The sequence below is a fragment of the Mustela nivalis genome, assembly GCF_964662115.1.
Source record: "Mustela nivalis genome assembly, chromosome: 15".
Lineage (NCBI taxonomy): Eukaryota > Metazoa > Chordata > Mammalia > Carnivora > Mustelidae > Mustela > Mustela nivalis.
In genome coordinates, this window is record NC_139034.1 from 10,126,897 (window position 1) to 10,153,149 (window position 26,253).

At 41.3% G+C, this 26,253-nt stretch overlaps 1 protein-coding gene across 2 annotated transcripts in view; it reads left to right on the top strand.

The window, feature by feature from the left end:
* WASF3 (WASP family member 3) overlaps positions 1 to 22,797 on the top strand; it is a 129,545-nt gene extending 106,748 nt beyond the window's left edge. The window contains exons 4-10 of one of the 2 annotated variants that reach the window (XM_082700205.1): positions 409 to 543; positions 2,688 to 2,841; positions 5,998 to 6,115; positions 13,920 to 14,086; positions 14,923 to 15,189; positions 16,689 to 17,056; positions 19,559 to 22,797. In XM_082700205.1, coding sequence (XP_082556331.1) covers positions 409 to 543; positions 2,688 to 2,841; positions 5,998 to 6,115; positions 13,920 to 14,086; positions 14,923 to 15,189; positions 16,689 to 17,056; positions 19,559 to 19,716 — 1,367 coding nt within the window. In that variant the 3' untranslated portion in view covers positions 19,717 to 22,797. Of the gene's footprint in view, positions 1 to 408; positions 544 to 2,687; positions 2,842 to 5,997; positions 6,116 to 10,586; positions 10,763 to 13,919; positions 14,087 to 14,922; positions 15,190 to 16,688; positions 17,057 to 19,558 lie in introns of both variants that reach the window. The other variant, XM_082700204.1, reaches the window with a different exon arrangement.
* Positions 22,798 to 26,253: the final 3,456 nt, after the last annotated feature.

The following is a 26,253-nucleotide window of genomic DNA, read 5'->3' on the forward strand; positions in this document are numbered from 1 at the left end:
AAAATCTCAAATTTAGAAACCAACATGATTTCTTTATCTTGGGAAGTAAAAGGAAGGTTAAGGTCCCAAGATTCTATTTATTTGTAAATTATGCAAAATGAGAGTCATTTTTTCCCCAAAGAAGTTTAATGGGAAACAACTTGGTGATAGCTCATGTAGCAATTAAATGAAAGTTCTATACTCTTCGGGGTATTCTAAAACCATACAACTTCGGGTCAATTTCAGATAGATGTTAATATTCACAATACATTTTCAAAAGTTCTAAAGGCCCTTGACTGTGACACTTTATTTTTATAATCATTTGCACAAAATCCCACATGTTGACAGTAATCGGTATTAGCAAGAACGTGTGAAGGCTGCTTCAGCACTTCTTAACAGATGGCCTTCTCCATTCATTTTCTTCTCTAGGCAAACATGCTGAAGACATATTTGGTGAGCTGTTTAATGAGGCTAACAACTTCTACATCAGAGCAAATTCTCTTCAAGACAGAATTGATCGTCTTGCTGTCAAAGTTACCCAGCTGGATTCAACAGTGGAAGAGGGTAAGTAATTGCATGAAAGCAATGAGCTAGAAGTGATGTTGACAAGACGGTAGTCATTAATTGCCGTGTAATCACTGCTTTTTCCTTGGGGTAGTGTGCTGATATTTCATCTTGTCCTTTCTAGGAGAATATTGCGGGTTGGGGGGCACAGTATTGGGTAAGATAGTAATTAAAGAGTCTTATCTTGTTTACCTCATAGATGCCTTCAATACTCTTTTTAAAAAAAATACACATATAGTATTTGTTTTAAAGGATTCTTTGAATATTTTTGCTATTAGAAACCCTAGTTTATGTCATTGGTGGTTCTTTTAAAGATACTTTCTTATTTAAAAGTCACAGTCACTCCAAAAATGTGGTCCAGATAAGAGGGAGGGTACTACTTACACAGCGTGACTGAGGGAAGGCATGAAGGCATCTGCCTGCTACCCTTGTTGGGGTTGATGCCTATAAATAATCATGGTGATCTGCGATTTACCGTTTCAATAAATAGCATTTACTGATGGCCTTTAGGCGTCATGATTGTAAAATGAAGTTAATACTGGTAAGTACTGTGTAGGTAACTGGTAATAATTTTGAGGATAGACCCTGAAATTGAGACAGTTTCAATAAAATGAAAATTCAGCAATTCCTTTTTAAAGATTTCCCTTTCTGTATCTTTTAGATGAGAGACTGAGATTACACTAGAAAAAATATGTAAAAATAAAGTACAATATACAGCATTTCATATTTCTTTGAGAAAAATGTTCAGATTAACAATTATTTTTACCTTTATGTAGTAGTTTTGATTTCTCTTATTGTAGTAAAATGATCTTAATATCTGATTTTTCCACTAGACTTAAAATAGTTGTATTAATGAAAAAAATGGAAGTTTTTTTCTTTTTTAAATGTAGTGTTTTAGGGAATTCATCCCTCATCATTTAAAAAAATATATTTACTAGTGTTCAGGTCTTTTTCAAAGGTCAATATTAAATTCATGAATTAGAAATTGGACAAAAATGTAGAGCATTGAAATTTTAATATCCCTTATGAACATTCTTTAATCTGATTTTTAAGATTTATTTTATTTGAAAAAGTAAAACCTTGGCTAGCTATTTGGCCTATTCAGATAAGAAATTTTAACATCTTAAGCCAGCCATTCATTTTTCACCTTGGTATCACAAATGATTTTTAGTATTTACTCATCTTCCTTCAGTTTCTTTGTGGGATCTTGTAATTGGAATACCAGTGATAAACCTTGTGCTTGAAAAGGTTAATCTGTACACTAGAGTTCATAAGATTTTACACTGTATCTCATATCCTTAAAATTCCATCCAATCAAGATTTACCTGATTACTGTCTTTGGCATGGATTTTATAGTAGAAAAAAAACATGTGACCAAGTTAGGAAATCTTTGTTCTATTTTGAGTTTGCCTTTTTTTGCTGGGTGATCTTGGAAGAGTTACTTAATACCCAACTCTCAGCTCTGTTGGTCAGGTGGGTTAATGGACCACATTGCCCAATTAGAAAGTGTCTGTCAAGGTTAGATGAGTTAATGCATGAGATGTAAAGTGTTGCGCAGACACAAGAAGTAAGTATTATCAGCCCTGATTTCCTTACCGCTGAGTGTAGTTCAAATTTGGCTCCTTAATTTCTAGGACTATACATATTTTGAAAAACCTTGCCATCTTTCCTTAATGTCAGTGTCAGGAAAACTTCATGTGTTTTTTACATTTGCAATTTTTTTTTTTTTGCAGACATATTTTTTACATGTATTATATTCAACTGGTATTAACTGAATATTTTTTTCCTCCAGGATACCCAAACCTTTGTATTTACATACCTGTTATGCTCAACTCTATTCCTGTGTGGTTTCTGAAAAACACTATTATAAAGAATGATGTTCTAATATTAGGTTCAAAGAAATAATTAGATCACTACAGAAGGAGAAAAGACGTGATCCATCTTCATTTTTTAGGACAGCTTTATTTACAAGAGGGAAAGAATATACATGCTATTTAAGTGTGGTTTTAAGTGAACAGAATACACATGATTTTGTTATTCTAGAATCATAAGTCCTACTTGTGATTGTGTCTCAAATGATATTCATTGCTGAACAGTTAAAATGTTTCTATATAACTCAATCTGGGGGACTTTTTTCTAAATAGTGTCACTACAGGATATCAACATGAAAAAAGCTTTCAAAAGTTCCACAGTCCAAGACCAGCAGGTGGTTTCAAAGAACAGCATTCCTAATCCTGTTGCTGATATTTACAACCAGAGCGATAAGCCACCTCCTCTGAATATTCTTACACCGTACAGGTATGGCTTCATACATTCCCAGTGCCTTTTTTAGTCTAGATAAGCTGAGAGAGGAGATCAGTGCTGTGGACGTATTTTTTTCAAACTTTGAAAGTAATTGCAGGTATTATATACAATGAAATCAGTTCCTTGTACAGAATTGTTAAAGGTTTCGAATTTCAAAATAGAGATTAACTCACCCAGAGAAGTGTGAGCTCTAATGTTAGCTTTGGTAGATATCTATAGTAGATAGCTACTTTTGTAGATACCTGAGTGTGTAGATATCTGAAGTAGAATTTTGTTACTCTAGAATCAGAAATTCTACTTATGATTATGTCTCAAATGACACTCATTGCTGAACAGTTAAAATATTTCTATATAACTCAACCTGGGGGACTTTTTTCTAAATAGTGTCACTACAGGATATCAACTTTCAAAAGTTCCACAGTCCAAGTAATTATAAAATTACACATTGTATAATGTAGCGTGTGGTTATGTTGTTCCTCATATTCAAAGTCAGTTTTAAAGGAACTGCATAATTCATTTATCATGCAGCAAAATACCTGTCTCAGCATTTCAGCTCTGCAGAGACTTTTGTCACTTAATTCAGAAAAATGCATGCTGCACCTAGAGATTCTTAAAGAGTGAATAATACAGTCAACAAATTAACCTGTTACTGTAAAATGGTAGGACTCGGTATCAGGACCAGACTTTACAGAAAAAAAATGGAAAATCGGTGGTGGAAAAAGTTAATATTAAGCAATTGAAAATACTTGTTAAAAACACCTCTCCTACCTCTTACCACGTTAGTGTTTTCCTTCCATATTTTGTCACCTTCTTTCCCATCTCCCTTTTCCATATGCCTTCTATTGTCCTTCATCGTACACCTTGTTCTTCTCCCGCCTTTGCCCTCCAGGTAAGCTCATTCCCTCAGCCTCTGATGAGCACAAGCTGTGTGGTAGAGGGTGTCCTGATGGCTCCCAGGACTAGCTCCACTGGGTAACAGACTCCCTTTACCACTGAATGGGTTCTCTCTTTCTGGTGCCGCCATCTTGGGCCTTTGGTCCTTCTCAAGGAGTGCTCAGAGTATTTTTGGTCTGAATTCCTGTTCGTTCTCAGGATCCAAAGGAGATGTTTGGACCCCCTTCTATTGCAGCCCTGCTAATAAAGCAGCAGTTCCAGCTACATTCTTTTCTTAAGCATGGACAGAAAGATTCTCTCAAAAAAAAAAAAACAGTAGAAATCCCATGGAAACTATGATGGAAAAGGGCCGATGGGCCACAGTTTTCTATGAAACATGTATGCTTTTCTGGAAGTTTTAGCAAACTCATCTAAAAATTAATAATCTATATGAATAGTAGTATTGTAAGTCTGATGTTTTACCTTACAATTTCACTTTCATTCAATAGGCATATTTGGGGGGGCAATTTCAGATTTATTTAACACTAGAAGCCACAAGGGCAGGCCTGTTAAAACTGTCCTAAGACACCTCACTAAATAATCCTGTTCCAAAGGAAAAAGCTTAGAAAACTCAGTGGGCCACTTATCTTTGATGAATTGAGATCATGATTAGCTACTTGTGGTGATAGAAAAATTTTTAATTTTATTAAAAAAATGAAGTAACTTCCATAGATATTGTATGTGTATATTCAGTTTTACAGAAAATAAAAATGTCTTTAACTCTTTAATAGTGTGTTTAAGAGTAACAGTGCTAAAAATTCAAATGTACTATTTGACAATAAATATTTGAGGTATATAAAACACTAAGGACAGTGTTAATATGAACATGAGAACATGACTTGAAAATGAAGTATTTGGTTGCTGTCAACACCGGGCATTCCTGCTTATGTTCTTATGTTGAGATTAATATTTGCTCACTGACATGAGCTACTGCCTTCATTAAAGTATTAGCTCCCTCTTTAAAAAAAAAAAAAGTATGCATTTTATATGTCTTAAATTTTGTAACAAATTACTGTTGAGCTTTTCTCTATCTTCATTCCATTTGGAAGGGCTGGCATCTTTGGGAGACTCTATTTTTCACAGTAATGTTGTTAATAAAATCTCTGTAATGGAGGTCTCCTATCAGTTAGGAAATTTGGAAAGGAAAAAGAAGGATTTCAAGTCATCATAGATGAAAGTGTAAAGCAACTTGCCATTTAGAGATTTTCAGACCATCGATTGGGCCAGAGTAGCCCCCAGAGGAACCTGGGCCATAGTTTGTGATGACGAGAAGCTCCCAGAACATGGCATAGCAGGAGCATCAGGGAAGGGCAGGCAGGATTTCCCCCTGGGCTCTTTCAGTTAGTTTGCATTTACTGTTGGGGCATAAACTCTTTCTTACACTCATCTCACTGTGCCTCATCTCATTTTGCTTTTCTCTGGGCCTTAAATGACTTACTGAAACCCTGACTTGAAATGTAAATGCTCTGCTTCCTTTTGAAGGTAGTCTACAGGCCAGATCCTTTTTTAAAGCGTTAGCCTTAGAGAACATTTAGTTCATGTTATGATTATTTTGAGCTTTACTTTTGATTTATATTACAACTTGGGATTTGCATTGGTTTTATGATAGATGAATAATTATATAAATCCTTGAAATAGTCTTTAGACCACAGTGGTTGTGGTAGGACTTGAAAGAGCAGTGTCACTATTGAATTCTCTTTGTGAGTTACTTCCACTCCCATCACACTTAGTATGCTGGGAACTAGTTTTTGCTTCTTTCCGAATTGAGTAGATGTTGGGCCAGCATACTTACTAATAAAAAGAAAAAGGGACAGCGTACTTACTAATTTTTATCCTAATAAGCTCCAGAGTAGAGGTGAGTACCGTACACACTGAGAACCCATTCATCTCTGTAGATGGCCCCTCTTAGAATAAACAGAATGTTTCCTGAAATAATTGAGGTATCAGAGATCATTGTTTGTGAGCCATATTGTGATTTTGAGGCACTTTTATACTTAAGTCTAAATTAGCCAGAGTACTTTTTACGTGATTATTCTAGAAAAAGTTGCTAATCTTTCATGTTCACCTTTTTTTTTCCTTCAAATGAGGAGATCAGAGAGAATGTGTAGATGCAGATGTTGTCATCCCTTGAGTTAAATAGAGTGAATATTCACCCCACAGGAATATGTCTAACAGCCTCTTCTCCCCACCCCCGACTTGTGATACATTGATTTACAGAGATGATAAAAAGGATGGGCTGAAGTTCTACACTGATCCTTCCTATTTCTTTGACCTTTGGAAAGAAAAAATGCTGCAGGACACAGAGGACAAAAGGAAGGAGAAGAGGCGTCAGAAGGTAAATAATTCTAGTATGGGAACTCACAAATTGACGTTGAAATGAGATCCTGGTTTAGAAATAAGTCAATAAGTCCTTTATGCAAATGGTTGGTATGTTGAATTTAGTGCAGAAGTAGAGGTTGCATTTTTTACATAATGATACTGACAATTCAGTCTAACACAGTAATACTATTTTTCAGTAAATACTTTCTGATTTGTTCCCTAAACTTGCTTTGCTTTGATAGAAGTAGTGACTAGAACTTTTGTTTGTAACATGTTTTACAACTCTTCTCCTGCTCTTTAAATTTCACAAAGCAGCCAACATTTCTTATCAGATATAATGACCTGCTCTCATCTCTTTAAAGCATTCTCAATTGGTGCATTGCCACCTCGCTGTAATTAACACCTTGATGAGATGTTCATATTGGATTGAAAGGCATGTGTGATCTGTATATTTAGGGCATAGTATTTATCAAACAATGAGATTCCTTTCGGTGAGGTGTAATAGGCAGGCAACTTGTAAATCTGAAGGTTGATGACCGCATTATGACCACATAATCACATTATGTGATTCTCTTGGAAGAGAATAATCTTACTCTTGGAAGAATAATCATGCTTTGCTCAAGGACTACCCCTTTAGGGCCCAGAAATTAGACTTAACCTTCTGAGAGTTAATTCTCCAAAGGCAAATATTTGTCAAGACTTTTATATGTAAACTGTGTTTTTAAAAAACGAGCGCCTGGTTTGCTTGACAAATGTTAGAGTGCTTTCTTTAGGACAAAACCTTAGCATGTTGTGGGTTAGTGGCCTTAATGTTTGGAGGCTTCTAGATGTACTGGAACCATAGAAGCCACAGTTTGGGATGGAAGAGAATTTAAGATTTGAAAACGGGATTTAAGAAAGGGAATATGGAGCAGTTTACTGACTACAACGGTAAGGTGTTCCCACTGAAGTCCAGGAAAGAATTCTAAAGGTTGGTTATTCGTGCTCTCTCCTGGTGCTGTGGGTGGAGAGATGAATAGAGAAATCTTGGAAGGGCTGCTGAGTGTTGAAGGTGGAAAGTGTCCAAGTGAAGAAAGTATTAAGTATTTAAGTGAAGAAAAAACTGATCCTGGTCTCTTGACGGGAAAAGAAACAGATTATCTCAAGGCCCATTGGTCCCTACACCTTTTTATACTAACAGGAATTTAAGGGTATTTTCCTTTAAAACATGCCTGTCCTTTTAAGTGGTCTTCTAGGTTTCCCTTCTCAGTGATACTTTTGGCAAAAATATCTGAGTTTTTTAGTGGTGTTCTTCAGGGGAAACAGTCTTAATGTATGGGTGATTATCATGTCTTCAAAATTACACCATTTCCTTGACTGTTTTGTCTCATTACACATTCCTCCAACACATAACATTCTGATAAGTTTCTTATTCACTTATATAATAATGTTTCTTGAATGCCTTCTACGAGCTGGATAAACAGTGGTGAGGAAGGATTATCACCGTCACGGAGATTACAATGTAGTGGGGGAAACAAACATTAAGTAATCATGCAGCCCGCTGGAAATCATAAAGAGGGAAAGAATTTTGAAAATTCTAGCACGAAATCTTGTATTATATAGGAATAGAAAATGAGACCAGTTAATCCTTTGTTTCCCAGGATTTCCGAAACACAGGTTACTTACAGTTTGGAGCTGAAAATTCTCTCTGAAGAAAAAATTAGTTTAGAAAATTTGGGGATGAGAAATCCATTGTTTCTGAACTTCATTTCCTGGTTTAAAAACATCTTTTAAATGATGCAAGTAAATATGTAGTTGTAAGTGTGTAGTTCCAGTGCCTAGTAAATGTTGTGAAGGGAAAGTACAGTGTGCAGTGGGTGAAGTGACAAGGTGTGTGTGTGGGGGGGGTGACATTGCAAATGAGGCGGTGTCATTCACTGAGCTCCAGCAGTGGGGAGTTAGAAGTCTGCTAAGCAGAGTCCGCGTCAGTGCCTATGTGTGCACGTGTGCGCGCGCGTGTCTGTGTGCGTGCATGGTCATGAGCCGGGATGCTGGAGGAGTGGGGGCAGAGGAGGTGCGGGAAGCTTCCGAATCCAGGAGCATTAGAGGTAGAGGCAGCTAGGATTGTCCCGGGCTAGGAGATGGTTGGATACATTCCAGGGGCTTTAATGGAAGCCAGTGTAGTTGGAATGCAAACACACGACTGTGAACACTTGGTCACAGTCGGTTTGTGCGTACGTGTGTGTGTGTGTGTGTGTGTGTGTGTCTTGTGTGCATGATGATGAGTGGATTTGGAGGCTAAACCACTGTAAGGAGAGTCGTAGATGATCGTAACACTTGATCTAAACACGTCCACATACATCTTTTAAAAAGTAAGGGTGACAGTTACTGATGACTACAGTGGTTCTTAATCAGGAGGTATGTTGAAATCCATTGAACTCTCCCTCCTTTTGGTTTCTACAAGTATACGGGCAATGCGTGCTGGTTGTAAAACACTCACGTTACACTGAAGTGAATACATTAGTGTAGAAAATTTGAGGATAAGATTTTCCTTTCCCAGGTGTCACCAATCATTAGGATTAACTCTGTACATTTTTAGACGTTTTAAAAAGCATTCATAAATATATGCATACACTTCACAAAGCACTTTTATATGCATAGAATGGTACCACACCCGATGTCTACACAAGCACATGCAGACATATACATATATTGACATAATTAAAGATGTCCTGTGTTCTTTTTAATAGTTGTGTAGTACTCAAAGGTGTGCATGCTACGTTAACTGTTTACTCCTTACTGTGTTAGGACATACTTTGGTTGCATGTGAAGAGTTGCTTAATAGGACTGTGGTACTGCGTGATCCATGTGCAGATAAGTCTTCTGGGTAAACTTCTAGAAGACAAATAATGAGCTTTAAATTTTGAAAGAAACCATCAAATTGCCCCCTGACCATTAAAAGACAGAACCAGTTTACACTCTTAACAGACTTCTTCCAGACCTGCATATCATTATTATTTTATTTTGAAGGACTCATCCCTCCCCCACAAAAATCTCATTTGCACCACATACCTTTTCACATCTTTATTAACTATTTATACATGTTCTGTGAATTCCATGTTCACATCATCTGCCAGCTTTGTCCAGGCACCCACCGTGAACCATCAGCCACCCTTTCACAGGACCTGCCCTCCCCCTTCTAATCTGTTCTCCACAACCTGGAGGGATCTTTTCAGATTGTTTCAGCGGTGTGTCAGCCCCTCCCTTCTCACCTTTGATAGTTTCCTTTGCCCTTGGGATAAAGAACAACACCTCTGACCCGGCCTATAAGGTCTGGCTTACCTTTGAGATCTCAGGAGCCATTCCCCTTAATTGCCCATGTACCTTCTTTCATTCCTCCTGATGTGCTGCTGTCCTCAGAGCTGGCTCACATTCTATCCGCTCTGCCCATGCACCCGCCCTGCTCCTCTGCAGAATGATACCTGCTCACATGACGGGCCTAGTCTCGGCCACTCCCTGACTTCCAGATGAGGTGCCATTCGGTATTTGATGCATTTATGTTTTACCATATTTTATACCTGGACATTGTTTGTGTCCTTTTCTGGGCCTCTCGCACTGGACCGCAAGCTCCACGGAGGCAGATTCCTTGTCTTTTTGTTTGTCTGCTGTTTGTATCCTCAGCGCCTGACCTGGTGCGTAAGCTCACTTGGGTCTGACCACTTAGCACTCGTGTGTCTTCTGTAAAACCATGTGCGGGAGTTCTTTAACAGGAGTCTAGGAGTTAAAAGCACGTAGTTCTCATCTTTAAAGACCATGACCTCTTACTTGGGAATTATGAAAGACACATAAACATGTAGCAATAACTGTCCTCACCTTTGAAGAAACACCTGTGTAGGACCCAAGTTTTTACTGGATACATTTTTGCTGGCAAAGTAGGGCTGAAGCAGACTGATTCTCAGTATGGTAAGGTAGGTTCTTAGCATGTTTTTGTTCCATGTTAAGCTAGTTGCAGGATTAGCTTAAATATTCTGTAATAATCTTATTAGAAACTGGCAATAGAATATTTTGAGTTATTTTGTGAAAGATGATTGCATGTTAACCATTCAGTCAAAAGTGTGTAGTGGTAGGACGTGATTTGTCTGTATCTCAGACACTTATCTCTATCATGCAGATCTAAAAGATCTAGTACATTAAAACAAGATAAAAGCCTAGTAAGGTGCGAACTCTTTACCAGAAATTATGGTAAGCAGTTCCTGGAGTTAGCTGCTGCAGAGTAGCTTCTGTTTATTTAGGTTAAATGGTTAAGTATCAGTTACTGCTGCTGGGTCTATGTCAGGTAAGAGAATGTATACTGTGTTTGAATTTTTCAGAATGTTCATGTGATCCGAAATGGGAATGTCTCTTGTCTGCGTGCCGGGCTTGTTTCCCGTTCATTACAACTGCATTTAACCTGCTCTTTTCCTTTCCCTTCTGTCTCGGCATGCTTACTTTCTCTTCCTGCACATCAGGAGCAAAAACGTATAGATGGCACAACCCGGGAGGTGAAAAAGGTTAGGAAGGCCAGAAACAGGCGCCAGGAGTGGAGTATGATGGCATATGACAAAGAGCTTAGACCCGACAACAGGCTGTCTCAGAGTGTGTACCACGGAGCGTCTTCCGAGGGATCCCTGTCCCCAGACACTAGGTGTGTGTGCGTGTGTTGTAGAAAGCCTCTGTGTAGTAAATTGGTTTTATTATATGTTGGAAACGCACCAGTGTCTTTGGTGTTTATATGGCCCATGATATGTTGCACAAACTTTCCTTAAAAATTAATGATATGTATTTTTTTGACTTTGAAATAATACTTGAAAGTGGTTTCATTGTATGTTGGGTTACTTTGTATGATTTTCCATCACTCTAACTCGTTTATTGTTCTATTAACCTAGATGTAGTCTTTTTAACACTGATGCTATATTTGGGCTTAATAACTGCCAATGACTTACATTTTTAATAATCGTTTACTCCTTTCTCTCCCTCTTTAGCTTAGAATGTTGAATTTCTTTTGCCACGTGATAGCTAAAAATAATTAGTAGGTGGTAATTGATGTGCCTAAGACGGAACTTCAGTATTTTTTCTGGAAACCTTTTCTAAGAGTGATGAACCAACGAGTTAGTTATTTCTTCAGTTTACTAATCTTATGTATTCTAATTTCAGGAGAAGAATTCTGTTGGAGTTACTTTAAGAATTTGTAAGCATTTAAATAAAAATATTCCTTGCAGGGGCGAATGATGTGGTCGCTAAATCACATTTGTTGCAAAAGGGACTCTCGGTACAATAGAGTCTCACTAGTCAGTTAATGCTTGGGCTTTAATTTCCCGACTCTGCTTATGTAAGGTCGGGGTCTCCCACTGGTCAGAAGCCTCAAGAGTTTTCCATCACCATTTCAGAATTTGAACAGAGAATTCTTATATGACTCAAGAATGTTTCAAAAACAGCAACAACCTGTACCTTACATTATATCTGTGTCCTTTTTTCTTAATTTTTCTCTCTATAACCTCAGTGTCTAGCACAGACTCTGCACACAGAAGATATTTCATATTTGGTACTTTACCACACCCAGAAATATGCCCACCCTGGAAGGGCTGTCAGTCATTGGTTGGCTATGCTAGAAGATAAATTCTAGGCAGTTTTTCTGTACAAGCTGATATCTGTTCAGTACTCAAGAATTATTGGAGATGTAACTGAGCATTCACCTCAGGTGTGAATCTCTATGTCCATTTATGTCCATAGAAAATAATAATGATGATTCAGATTTGCTCACAGGTCTTCGGGTGAGGAGGGGTACTTGAATATTATAGATAGCCCCCAGGGTACTCCCCCCCCCAAGTAATTTGATTGTGATTATTTACTCATGTTAAACATATACTTTATTTTATAATGCTCCATATATATTCTTCTTTCAGTAGGTACAGGTGGAAAAATGAGGTTTTTTAATCCCTCAGTTGAATGTTTGCTGTTCGTTCTAGCATCTGAGATTCACTTGTTTCATGTTGGGTATAAAATCAATGATTACTGAGATCATTTAGTATTCTGCTTTTGTATTTATGTTGTTTAGATGGATCTTCATTTCTTTTATTTTTCAGAACACAAATCCTATTTCCTGTGGCCTCTTACTATCTGTAACAGATAACAGATTAAAGTTCATCGTTGGATTCTATCCCTTAATTTAGAATCTTTTGTTTTTTATTTTACTGAAGTATATCAGTTTTTTTCTTACTGTAAAATAAGAGGAACTTCTAATATTTGGAAGTTACAGAGAAAAATTTAAATCTTATCCATAATCCCATCACCCAGAGAAACCACTGTTTGCTTTTTAGCGTCTTTCTTTCTTTGGTCATTTTTCTGTACATATATATGTTTTTCTCTTACAAAATTGAAATCATGCTCTATGTTTTTTATTTGTTGACTTTTGTTATTTCATATTTATGTCTTAAGCATTATTTAGAAACATGGTCTTTAGTGGATATATGGGGGACAACAGAGTTAAATCCCATATCAGATTCCATGGCATGTATATGATCTGTTCATGTAAGTAATCTGTTTTAACCCAATCCACATAACACTAACCATAAAGTTTTGCTTTCTCTGTAAATCAGGAATGGTTTGATTGTAAGCATAAATTCAGAATGAGAATGGACATGCTTGCCTATTGCTCTCTCGCCATTATCAGGAGATGGGAGAACTCCAGCGCAAGTGTCCTTGTGCTTGCCCCTCCTGTCCTGCGCCCTGTGCTTCAGCTGACGACCCACCTGTCCACCCACCTGTCCACCAAAAGACCCCAGGGGAGTCTTATGATTCTCCCACCGAGTCTCCACTGCCTACACTTCCCTTCCTCCGTTTTCCATGTGATCTTCACTCTTACCAATGCTCTTTCCTGCGACAGATAATCAGTGCTGATCATGACACTTCAGCTTCATCCCACTCATCTCCACGTTGGTACAGCGTCTTCTGTGGGTGACTGCTACCTTCCTATGGGGCTGTCTGTCCCCCAGCAGGCCCCCAACTCCCCACCTCTCCTCCATCCCACTGGCGCCCCCTCACCGAGCAGCCCTCTCGAGCCCACCCTTCCCAGAGCCCTTCCCTCTAGAGCCCTCCTGCTGAAGTTCTGGTCCTCGGATGCTCAGTGCCTGCTCCTTACTCCCTTCTCCACTGGTCCTCCCCTTTCTCAGGCTCCACTGGGGCTCTGTCACAGAGCCACTTTACTGAGGTAGGACTCTGAGTCCCGCCACAGTGTTTACAATCTCTGGCTCCTCCTCTCGTCAGAAGCACTCTGTATTTTGCTAGATAACTTTGTCTCCTTGAGAAAGTCGTACACAATCTGTGACATAGGCACACGGAGTCAAGTGCACATCACCAGTGACTCGAGAGTTTTAGGTATTTGTGTTTTTAAAATGCGTTAAACCTAAAGCTAGGTCAGGTTCTTCTCCCATTAAAAATTTTTAATTTTAAATATTTCCAACTCCCTTGCATAGTTTGCATAGTTCAGGAGACATACCCCTAGCCACACCATAATCTAGAATTTATACTGCAATTAAGGAGGGAAAAAGTGAGTTACCAGTTATTATTGTACTGCAGTCCAGCAAGAAAAAAGCAAACAACAACAACAACAAAAACAAAAACAAAACCAAACCAAAAAAACCAACAACAACAAAGCAGGCTCTTGTCATTTAGGACAGTTTTCTCTGCTGTGTGATGCTCCGGTTAGGGAAGCTACTGCCTGAGTTTCAAAGATGGAAACTTGGTTGGTGTCTTCCCCACCCTGTCCCCTCCTTCCCCAATGTGTGTTTGCCTGTTTCCTCCAGAGAGAGAGACACAAGCTGACCCCTCACAGAAGCCAGCAAATACATGTGAGAAGAGTAAGGACCAGAAGAGAGGAGTGGGAGAGAAGGAAAATGGGCATTGAGTTCATGAGTGACGCCAAGGAGCTGGCGCAGGCAGGGGGCGCCACCGAGGATGCAGTGCCCAGAGGGTTCGTCACCTTGCTCTCCGGGACCCCAGCCTCAGCTTGCCCGCCCTGCTTTGGCTGCCCTGACAGTTCGCGCATCTCCGGAGCTGGCCTGTAGCCCGGGCCAGGGACACGCCACTGTCCTTACTAATACCTAGGTGGCCGCCACCCTCACAGGCCACGCTCCCTCCAGGCCTCCTCGCCCCGCTGGCATCGTGGCCCGCGCATCTTCCCAGGCTCTGCTCATCTAATACCACATCTCCATTCCTTCTAGAGTTTCACGCTCTGCCGTGCAAAGAAAAGAAGCCCTTTCCATACTGCACTGCGCGCTCTCTCTTTTGGCTAAATACAGTCCTTCTGTTTAAGAAAACTACAACCCACTGAATTGCATTCTTGATTTCTTCCGCTCTTCTTACTGTTCATATTTATCCAGCTCACCTGCCATTTTATAATATCTAATTATATGCTGTCAGTTCCATCGCCACTGAAATCCTCTGTCTTAGGCCCTGTGTTTTAATTAAATGGAATTTGCCTTGTAGCCTTCTCTCTTAGAGAAAAAGCACACTGAAATATTGCGAAAATGGGGCTCTGTTGTCTCCTGCTTGCCGATCTGTCTGACTTATCCACTTCAGCGCGGGGACCCTGAAGCCACGTAACACTGGGGCTTGCTGCTAAAGTAGTTGTTTTGTCGTTGCTCGGAAGCTCTCACAGGGCTGGACCGAGTCCAGAGTGAAGGAAATCAGTGTGTGATTTCTGTATATTGGCAAAGTTATTATTAAAATAATATGCTTATGGCTGCTGCGGGGAATCTTTTTAACTGAATTGGACTTTCTCCTCCCCACTCCTTTCCTGAACATCAGGTCGCATGCATCAGATGTCACAGATTACTCTTACCCAGCGACTCCCAACCACTCTCTGCACCCGCAGCCCGTGACCCCTTCTTACGCAGCCGGGGACGCGCCACCACACGGGCCAGCAAGCCAGGCCCCTGAGCATGAGTACCGACCCCCCTCTGCCTCGGCGCGGCACATGGCCCTAAACAGGCCCCAGCAGCCACCGCCGCCACCCCCACCACAGGCCGCAGAGGGGTCCCAGGCCTCCGCACCCATGGCACCGGCGGACTACGGGTAACTCGAGACTCCTGTCCTCTACCTGTTTGCTGTCGCGTTGGAGTTTGCTATGTGTGGTCTAAAACTTTCTGCTGAATAATCATCCCTTAGGGGCCAGATGTGGCCAAGGATCTCTGGATTTAGATAGTACCAGTCATGACCAAGTCTGTGTTAAAATATTCCAGTGTCACTCTGGTCCCCTTTTTCTTACAGACGGGTCTCAGGTTTGTGTCTGTATTCATGTATACACACTCTCCCTCATACATACTTTGAGGTGTGTGTGAAGGCATTGCTAAGCCAAGGCATTGAGAAAGGATGAAGTGCTGCTTTTGTGAACCTGTCCCAAGCCCTCAGGTCTCTGTATATGTTTTGGGTGAACCACAGACAGTTCCTGTCACAAGTGAGAAAACTCTCCAGGGCTGTCCCCCAGGAGCCCCTGCTTATACTTGGCCATAGGTGACTATACCCTCTCTTGATCTCTTGGTGTGCAGACCTCCTACCCTCAGGCCCTTTTGTTTTCTGTCACTTGAGTAAAATCCAAACAGCTCCTAAAGAAAGAGCCCTGTGGTCATGTCTTTATTAACGTAAGCACTCACCTTTATTTGATAGGCTGCCTTTTGTCCTCTCTTTTCTGAATTAACTGTAATCTATAAAGAGTTCACCCCTCCAGGATAGTACCTAGGAAAGCTGAATGTGTCTTTCCATGAACATGTTCTTCAGTCCATAGCAGTGTGTGTCATCTTCTAAATGTATGTCCCTCTGCTTTCAGAGGTTCTCTTCCGTTGTTTCGCCTGAAGGGTCCCCAGAGTGTGGGAGTGCCCAGAGAGTGAAACCCTAATTAAAGATCCGGCAGAGAGAGGGTCTGTGGTCATTAGGATTCAGTGGACTTCTTAGGCGTAGGACTTTTCAAAGATTTTTGATATTCTAATGGGCCCTGTGGGCTTGAGGAATTTCCATGGGGATGAGGTATAAAATACAGAGTTTTCCAAATCTGACTGACCACAGGACCCTTGTAAGACAAGTTTGCGAGCCACCCATCTTTGATGCCCACTATGAAGGATAAATTTGAATTGCTGTTCATAACCTTTGCAGTCAACTGTTTTATTTTAGCCTTCCACAGAAAGTTACTTTTTAAAAAGATTTATTTATGTATTTGAGATAGAGAAAAAAAGACAATGCAAGCGGAGGATGGGGGATGGGCAGAGGGAGGAGAGAGAGAATCTTAAGCAGATTCCACGATGAGCATGGAGCCCCACATAGGGGCTCATTCTTAGGACCCTGAGACCAGGGTTTTCTTTCTGGCTCATTTGTGTAGGTGAATTTCATCATAGTGAATAATGTAGACATGTAAAAATGACTGGCCCAAAGTGCAGATGTTTGCATCCTGCAGTGTTTCAAGTGCAGAGGACAGTATATATTGGGTTTGGGGGAGGCCTCTGAATTGGACATGTTCGACTCTCCAAGGCTGTGACTCTGTCACTGTTGTAATGACTCCGTGTGTTTCATCTCTTTGTCAGGATGCTGCCAGCACAGATAATTGAGTATTACAACCCTTCAGGACCTCCTCCTCCACCACCACCCCCCATGATTCCTTCAGCACAAACTGCTTTCGTCAGCCCCCTCCAGATTCCCATGCAGCCCCCCTTCCCTGCCTCTGCCGGCTCCTCCTACGCCACTCCTCCTCACCCTCCCACCGCTGGGCTCGTGGTCACAGCCCCACCACCTCCAGGCCCACCGCCTCCTCCACCGGGCCCTCCTGGTGCAGGCTCTTCTCGCTCATCCTCCCCGATGCATGGCCCCCCTGCAGCTGAGGCGAAGCGCCCAGAGACAGCACAGCCACCCATAAGTGACGCTCGAAGTGATCTTCTTGCTGCCATTCGAATGGGTAAGTGAGCGCCTCAAACACAGCGTTCCTTTTAAAAAGAGACTTCTTTATGGCTCTAACCAGCTACAGCCTAGTCTTCTTCAAATGACTGCTCTCTCCACTGAACTGTTTTTTAGAATAGGGTTAAAGGACGCTTGTTTGAGTTTGTTTTCTTAACAGGAGACCTATTCTTGCCATGCAAGATAAATACACAATAATAGAGTATTGAGAGAATTTGGGAAAGCTGTACTTGATTAGAAATAGATAATAAAGATGATCATTGGTTAACTGGGTCTTTTCTCTGCATTCTACTGCAGGGGTAAATGTCTAAGTGAAAGGAAGTGAGCTCGTAGCAATGATTGAGTTATTTTTAAAAACCTAAGCTATGTCCTAGACTTCCCATATTTTTAGCTTGATGCGCGAAGCCAGTAAGTTTTTCAGCATGTATTTAGCAACAAGATTCTTTTGTCGGCTAAAAGCCCTACACTGAACCCCAGAGCATGAGACATACAGAAATAGAGCCTCTCTGATCAAATCAGGATGGAGGAGCCCAGACGCTCACCCGTTCTGGCATCCCCTCAGCACCACACGTTAACCATCTGTTCCACCCATTTATTCTCAGCCCTGGGGCACAGCCCAGGCCGGGTGAGGGTCACTGACAGGATGCGCAGATGTCCTAGATGCTTCTCATTCAGTGGGGAGCTGCACCATCTCTTGGTCACAGGCTTGTTGTTTCCGTCTGGAAGGGATTGAGAAAGGTGGCACTGATGTCCTTCGCAGGACAGCTGGGACATTACTGTCTCTGCTTTTGGCTTGAGTGCCCCCAAATCAGACCCGAGTGTGGCACCCGAGCCCAGCCTTCTCATATGTCTCCAACGTCATTGACACACTTTGATTTTGTCAAGAAAAGAAGTCCCAGAGCTATGCGACCTCACTGATAACAAATTTAGGGTCATAGTAGGACAGTGTTTTTGTTTTTGGATACTTGTTAGCCCCATCCAATAAGAGTGATCACATAACCAGGATCTAATCATGAGGAAGCCTCTAAGAAGCCCACATCAAGGGACAGTCTACAAAGGAGCCACCTGTGTTCTTAAAAAATGTCAAGATCAGAGACCACAAAGACTGAAGAACTGCCCAGATTAGGGGACATTAATGAAAGACGACAGACAGTGTCATTGGTATTCCCATGTTGGATCCCAGGCCTGGTGAAAACTTTCTGCTGCTTTTAAGTCTACTGGCAAAATTTATATAATATTTATAAAAGAGATAGTAGTATTGTATTTATGCTTGTAGTATGATTTTGATCATTGTGTTTCAGGAATTACACATTAAGTATTTTAGGGCCAAAGGAACGTAACATGCTACTTATTCCCAGATGGTCCAGAAAAAAGTGTGTGTGTGTATGAAATGATAAAGGTTGCTTTAAAAAAAAAAAAAAAAAGTGGTCATATGTTATCAGTTGGGGAACGTGGGTATAGTTTTTATGGGAATTTTTTTTTTAACTTGTCTTTCTTTTGGTGAGGAGAAGGGCAGAGAGAGAGAGAGAGAGAGAGAAAATCTTAGCAGGCTCCATGCCCAGCATGAAGTCCATCTCTGGGCTCTATCCCACAACTGTGAGATCATGAGATCACTCAGCCAAAATTGAATCAGTTGCTTAACCAACTACACCACCCAGGTGCCCCATTTTTCTACTAGTCTTACAGGGAGGGACTCTATAAAATCTCAAATTGTTGCAAAAGAAAAATTAAATAATTAACTTTAAATTATCTTTGTCACCTACTGTTACTTAATAAGAAAGTAAATGATTGTGGGGCGCCTGGGTGGCTCAGTGGGTTAAGCTGCTGCCTTCGGCTCAGGTCATGATCTCAGGGTCCTGGGATCCAGCCTCGCATCGGGCTCTCTGCTCAGCGGGGAGCCTGCTTCCTCCTCTCTCTCTCTGCCTGCCTCTATGCCTACTTGTGATCTCTCTCTGTCAAATAAATAAATAAAATCTTAAAAAAAAAAAGAAAGTAAATGATTGTATTTTATATTCATTTTTAGAAGTAATTGGTGAAACACAGATCTCCCTTACCTCCCGGCACTAATCAAAAGCTATTAGCATAAAATGCTCCTTTCCACGCCTTTGGATTACAGCAATGTCCAGGAAATTGTTCATGATAGAAGAAGTGCTCCATGTTTGTATGTTCCAATATGGGAGCCACTAGGCACAATAAATTTACCCTTAATCAGTCACGTGTAGTGGCTACCCTAGTGGAAGGTGCAGGCCAGAATTTTCTTTCATGATGTTCAAGTGCACTGGAATAAAGCACATTTCTACAAACAGTGTCAACAACTTTGAGTGCCTTTTTTTTTTTGGTCGTGACACTTCAATTTCCCAAGCTTTTCTCACTTCAGGTTTACAAAACTTTTTACCTTTGGGGGCAGAGAGGGGGTGGTAAGTCTAAATAGACTTCCTAGTTTGTTTTCCTTAATTTGGAGCAAGCAGAGCAATTTAATTCTCCTTCCGGGTTGTGTCCCCAGGAATTCAGTTGAAAAAGGTGCAAGAACAGCGCGAGCAAGAGGCCAAGCGGGAGCCGGTCGGGAACGACGTGGCCACTATTCTGTCCAGACGCATCGCCGTGGAGTACAGCGATTCCGACGACGACTCTGAGTTCGACGAGAACGACTGGTCCGACTGAGGCGGCGCGCGTGCGCAGCAGGGCCACCAGGGGCCACGTGTCGGAAATGTATTGAAAATTTTAAGTGGTCCCAACACCCACATAGTGGTATTATAATCCTATAGCGTAGCAACTTTTGTATTAATAATGTGATATTGCTTTTGCACATCCAAAAATTCTGGGTTTTTTCAGTATTTACTGTGTAATACTTAAGTGCCACTAAACATAGCAAATTGTGCTGCACCCGAGGAAATACGCTGTAACTATCGCATTGTCCTGAAGACAGCCTCTTGCTTCCTTTTTCTTGGCCACGAGAGTACTTCGTGCAGTTTGGGTCTCCTCTTCCTGATCACTGTAATTCCGCAGACTTGCCGTGTGTTTGTGAAGCTGCCTGGTGTTAGGTCTTTGCAAGATTAACGACCATGTGTCAGAGTGACGTCTTCCAGTCAGTGATACCGTTTCGCCCTTTCTGTTCGTTTCTAACGTGTTTCCCAAGAAGTTGGCTCTCGGGGAAAGATTTAACCAGTCAGGGGCATCAAACGTTGCTGCTTCCCGTTCCTTAGCCCGGCCGCCCGTGTGTGAATCGGAGAGTTCCGTGAGATGCGTTCGTTCCCGTGGCGCGCTCTGGTGAACCGTGACCTTGGAAGGCGCTTCCGGGGCAGGGTTCCCTGCGGGCGCTCCCTTGGTGGATGGTTGGCGGGGATCCCGGAAGGGGCTCCAGCGGCTGCGCGGTCACGAGTGCGGAGAACAGGGTGCTTGCTCTAACTGCCGGGGCCCTTGGGGCTGACCCTGGGAACCCCTGAGTCCCTAGAGCCCCGGGGGCCCAGCCGCCCGGCACAACACGACGGGTGGGTGGGGGGCACCGGGTGCGGAGGAGCCCCTCACCCCCGCCTCTCCTGGAGCCGTCCTAAGTTCCCCACTCCTCAGCGCGCTCCGGAGAGCGCGCCCCTCGCCCCACTTGGCCTGAATTTCACAAAGCTTAGATTGTCAGTGGAAGTAGAGGCTGACAGCTATGCGCTTTTCCTGGTGCTGTGGCCAGATTAGGGATCCATCACCCAAGCAGGGCCTCGGCCCTACTCCTAGAAGCACACGGTTCTCTTTTCTCACGGTGTCGTCGGCACATTCAACTGTGAAAAGTACCTCAGATGAGACGAGGCGTGTAGCTGTTCCAGATCACGTTCCCTTCCCCGCACGCTTCCTGCTGCACTCCCCGCACGGCAGTTCGGAGACCTCCGGGCTTCACCTTCCTGGCGAAAGCGGAGCCGCGGAAGGCTCACGGCTGGCAGCCCGGCTCTTGTCATTTAGGGAGGAAGGGTAGCTGCTTGTTCAGAATCCGTGAACGCCCCCAGGCTTCGACTGTAGACACGACTTCACAAATATACTGAGACACTCCACTTCCTAGGGATTGTCACCTACGTGCAGCATTTCAAGCGGAGCGGTTATTTGTGACTCTCAGTCATGGTGAAGGAGGCTTTAGCTCAAACAGTTGTCTGGTTCATGGTAGTCATCTAAACAGGACCATGGCCACTGGATTCTTGTTAATGAGTCCTCCTGAGGACTTCAGCAGGGACCCCAAACCACATCCATGTGTTCCCTAGTGGACACCGATTTGGCTTATGGACGGTCATCAGATAAAGCCCATGGTTGGGTTTTAGTCACATAGATTCTGAAACTCTGAAAAGCCTAATGTCTGCCTCCCCTTCCTGAGACCATGCTGCTTCTATCAGTTTACCGGAGTCTCCTCAGCTGTACTAGCTGTTGGGACACGTGCTTCTCGGGTTTCCGTTTCCTGGAGCTAGTCACCATAATTTTACTGAATTTAAGTGATAGTTATTAGTGGACTTTTACATTTCTTTCCTTGATTCCCCCACCATCCCTTTTTTTTTTTTTTCTTTCAGCATAAAGGCCTACTGTGTTGGCATTATTCTTGGGACTTTTACCATTTGTAGTCTGATTTCATTGTTATTACAGTATTTTGTTTTATTGTTACTTTTCAGTTAGGAATTCCTTATATAATTCTAGAACATCTATTTGGTAACACTTCTTTGTTTTTTCTGTCCCTTCTGTTCTCAGGATGAAGAGAACACCTAAAGCTACTATCCATGTCAGGATTTCTTCTATTTATATCTTATTACAGTAAAATTACTGGCACTTTATTCATAAATATTCATAAGCCTATTAATTATTAGTTGTCTTCCTGTAGTTTAATCAACAAGTTATTTTCGACTTGATTTTCCTACTAGTGAAAAGCTTTTGCCCTAATGTGTTGCGTAGCCTTTAAAATGGAATGGAAAAGGACTAAAATTCAATTTAGATTATTTTTGCAGTATTTTTCTCAGCAAATCTGATTTATTCTAAAATTAAATCCAGACTTTTTCTAATGTGCTGTTACATGAAAAGGAAAAAGTGAATATTTTGAATCTTCAGTTTTCGTTTTCAAAAAGTATTTACCGAAACAAATGGAGAAGGACATTTAAAAGCCTATTTCGTATCTATGGATTTTACATCTTAAAGTAGTAGTTATATTTTAAATTTTAATTTTAAATCTCTCAGTTTTCCCCCTCCATGTGTATTTTAGATTAATTTCTTACAAGCATTTTTCTCATATCATAGGTTAGACAGAGGGAATGAGAAGGTTACTTGGTACCACACTTTAACTACACAAACATAATGTGATTGGTTTTCCATTATTAACCCCAAACCATGAGATTTGGTACGCTTATGTTTTTCTTTAGTGGAAGTATATGGTTAGAAAATTAACATTTTCATTTCAGTAAATTTTTAGAATATCAAAATCTTTTCTGAGCACCAAGTGGCTAGGTTGTGAAAGTTTTGTAATAATTTGCAACTGGAATACATGATACATTTTAATCCATTAAAGACTAGTGGGAATGTATCAGCCAGAGTAGCAAGTAATTTTTGTTTTATAAATCAGAGTATCTGTCACCTTGCAGTATTACCAATGCTGTTGTAAATTGAATTTAAAGTGGTATTAAAAAAAAAACACACACCTCCTGTTAAACAATTTTTATCTGTTTGTATATCTTACTATAGATTATGTACAAGTAACATCTAAATAAAATTACACTTTTAACCCTAAAAGGTTTTGTTCATTGATAACAGTGTTGTTGTTTAACCTTTCTTGGAGGGGAGAAGTTGGGGGTTGGGCAGGGTTTTTACATATCCAAGAGTTCAGATTGGATTCTGGGAGTGACTCAGGAAGCCCTGGCATAATTAGAAAAAAAAAAAAAAGCCATTCTGGGAGCAGGAAGCTAGATGCTCAGATGAGGCCTCTTGGCCACATCTAGTCTCAATAACAGTGATGAATACTCTGTATCATTTATTACTTATGGGATGCTTTCATTTAGTCCTTGTGATAATCCTTTAAAATGGGCATTCTCTCTATTTCATATGTGAGCAAACTAGCACGAAGTTAAGTTGCTGGTCAAGGGCCACGGTTCATGTCAAACTCACTCGGGGGGGGCGGGAGGAGCTGTGCATGTGGGGGCCAGTGGGAACTGAATCAGGGAGGCAAGTGTGACAACATTCAGGAAAGTGGCTGGAGTGCGCTTCTGGAACAGCTGCCTCTGAGTTGCCTGTGCCCGCTGTGTCCACTTCCCATAACATGTGTCTCCTGGGGTCCTAGCTGGGTCTCCCTGAGCCTCCCCATCCGGCGCCATGTTCCATGAATACAGTCTGCGTCTACATTTTTGTATCCCGAGAACACCTGGCTAATCTGTTAGTCCTTGAGCAGCCCCTTATTGAATGACAGGGAAACAGGCCATCACTCACAATGCTTGGGGCTCCAAGCCTGGTCTCTTAGTTCTTGAGTTTCAAACTAAGGTCTTTCCATTCCCCAATAGATCTCAAGAGTTAGGTAAACATCCCTCCCCTCAACATTTATTATGAAAAAGTTGAAACCTACAAGAACACTGTTTAGTAAACACCCATGGAGCCATATCGGTCTGTCTAGCCATCCATTTCAAAGTAAGTTGCAGTATACTCACCTCTGAGCACTTCAATGTACATATCATGGTGTGATATTTATAGCTAATATTTAATATTTTTAACGTAAAAGTAAAAAGCAACATCCCAAGTATACCATTTGATGAGCTGTAATCCTGTGCACACTCCTATAGTGTACATTGAGACAGCATCGCTGTGACCTTAGAATGTTGCTTCATTTCCTTTCAGGTTCTGCTCTCCTCTGTCCCAGTCTCCGCAGCCACCATTGTGGATTTTTATTTTTTTAAACTATAGATTGATTTAGCCCGTTGAAGAACTTAACATAAATGGAATAAAACAGTAGCATTTTACACCTTTTATTTCTTTTTGAGATTTTATTTATTTATTTGAGAGCATAAGGGAGAGATCGCGAGCTTGGGGGAGGTGTAGAGAGAATCAGACTCCCGCTGAGCAGGGAGCCTGCTGCAGGACTTGATTCCAGGACCCTGGGATCAGAACCTGAGGTGAAGGCAAATGCTTAACTACTGAACCACCCAGGTGCCCGACACCTGCTTCTTTTAGCATAATGTTTTTGAAATCCATGTCATTACATATATCAATATTTTATTACTTTTTGTCACGGAGTACTTGTATGAATCCATTGTATAATTCAGTGATTTTATCCATTTCCTTGGTAAGATTTAATGCAAGTCCTTTCTGGACATACCTGTTCATCGATCCTGGATAAATAACCAGGAATGAAATTGCTGAGTCATAGGTAAGTGTATGTTCAGTTTTAAAAGAAATTGATAGACTTGGTGCAAAGTGGCTGTTTAAACTCACTAACTAGTTTAAACTCACCAGCAATGCTGCTCCACATGCTGAGTTATGATTTTCTTTGTATTTATCTTGCTTTTGGGGTTCACAGAGCTCGGATCTATAAATTTAAGACTTAAGTGAAATTTGGGAAATATTTGGGCATTACTTTTTCCAATATATTTTCCATCCCTTTCCTTTTATCTTCTTCTTACCTCCCTTTTACACATATATTAGACCTTTTGAGGTTGGCCCACAATTTCCTGAGGCTCTTTTGATTTGAAAATTATTTTTCTCTCTGTTCTGCAGATTAAATAACTTTTATTCATTTATCGTCAGGTTCACTGACTCTTTATTCCATCACCTACAATTTAGTCTAAAGCCCATCTAAAAAATCTTTTATTCGGACTTTTTTTCCATTGTAGAATTGCCTATTTGTTTTTTTTTTTTTCTCATATAGCTTTATTTCTCTGCTGAGAGTCCCTACCTGTTGGTTTATTACAAGCTTATTTTCCTTTACATATTTGAGCATGGTTACACTATCTCTTTAAAAACCCTGGCGTGCTAATTTGAACACGTGGATCTTTTCAGGATCATTGTCTAATGATTGCCTTTTCTCTTGAGTGCCTGCCCCGTAGTTTGGGATTATATCCCAACCTTTATAAATAATGTTTCAGAAACTCCTGAAAAGTAGTGGTTTTCAAGGGAGTTGCCGTGACTAGAATTAAGCTCCCAATTCTCTCCACCCTGCCCTGTGATGGATACCAACAGAACTCTCAGAAGTTCATGTAGCTTAGCCAGCTTGCTTTGAGTTTGCCTTTGCTTATATCTGGTTACAGGATCAACCAGAGATTTGGGCAATTTTGCACAGAATTTTCAGATCCTACTCTCTGGCTCTCCTTTCTAGTATTCGTTGTCACTTTCTCCCTGTTCTGGTCACTCTGACCTCGGTCCTCTCACTTTTTTAAGCCAGTAAGCGTGTGGGGTAAGCCAGCAAACCTAGGGGTTTTCTACTAAAGCGCAGCTACCCTGCTCAGCAGGATCGAGCCTGTCCTCAGGCAAAAAGCCACTAAAAAATAGGAAATGCTCCTGAAGATTTTCCTTCTGAGTCTCAACCCTCTGGTGTCCTTCTGATTTTGATTTTTCTCCATTGCCTTCAATAGTTGCAAAGTATATTTTTGTCCACTAATTGTTATCTGTAAAGAATTGGTCTGGAGTGAGCTAGTCCTGCATTCTCAGGAGTCTCATTCTATAAATATTTGATATGATATTTATTTTTAAAATGCAATTTAAAATGCAGTCTGTTCTTGAATACCAAATTACAAAGAGAGGACCACTTCAATTTTTCTGCCAGGTGAACCTGACGTTGCAGGGGCCTTGCATTAAAACTTGAGATATCTTTGGGACTCCTGGGTGGGCTCGGTAGGTTAAGCATCTGCCTTCAGCTCGGGTCATGATCTCAGGGTACTGGGATCGAGCCACATGTTGGGTGCTCTGCTCAGTGGGGAGCTTGCTTCTCCTCTCCCTCTGCCTGCTGCTCTGCCTGCTTGCACTCGCTCTCTCTCAAATAAATAAAATCTTTGAAAAAAAAAAGATTTTTATTTTATTTATTTATTTATTTGTCAGAGAGAGAGAGAGAGTGCGCGCTCACGTGGAAACAGGCAGAGGCAGAGAGAGAAGCAGGCTCCCTGCTAAGCAAGGGGCCTCATGTGGGACTCGATCCCAGGACCCTGGGATCATGACCTGAGCCGAAGGCAGTGGCTTAACCAACTGAGCCACCCAGGCATCCCCCAAATA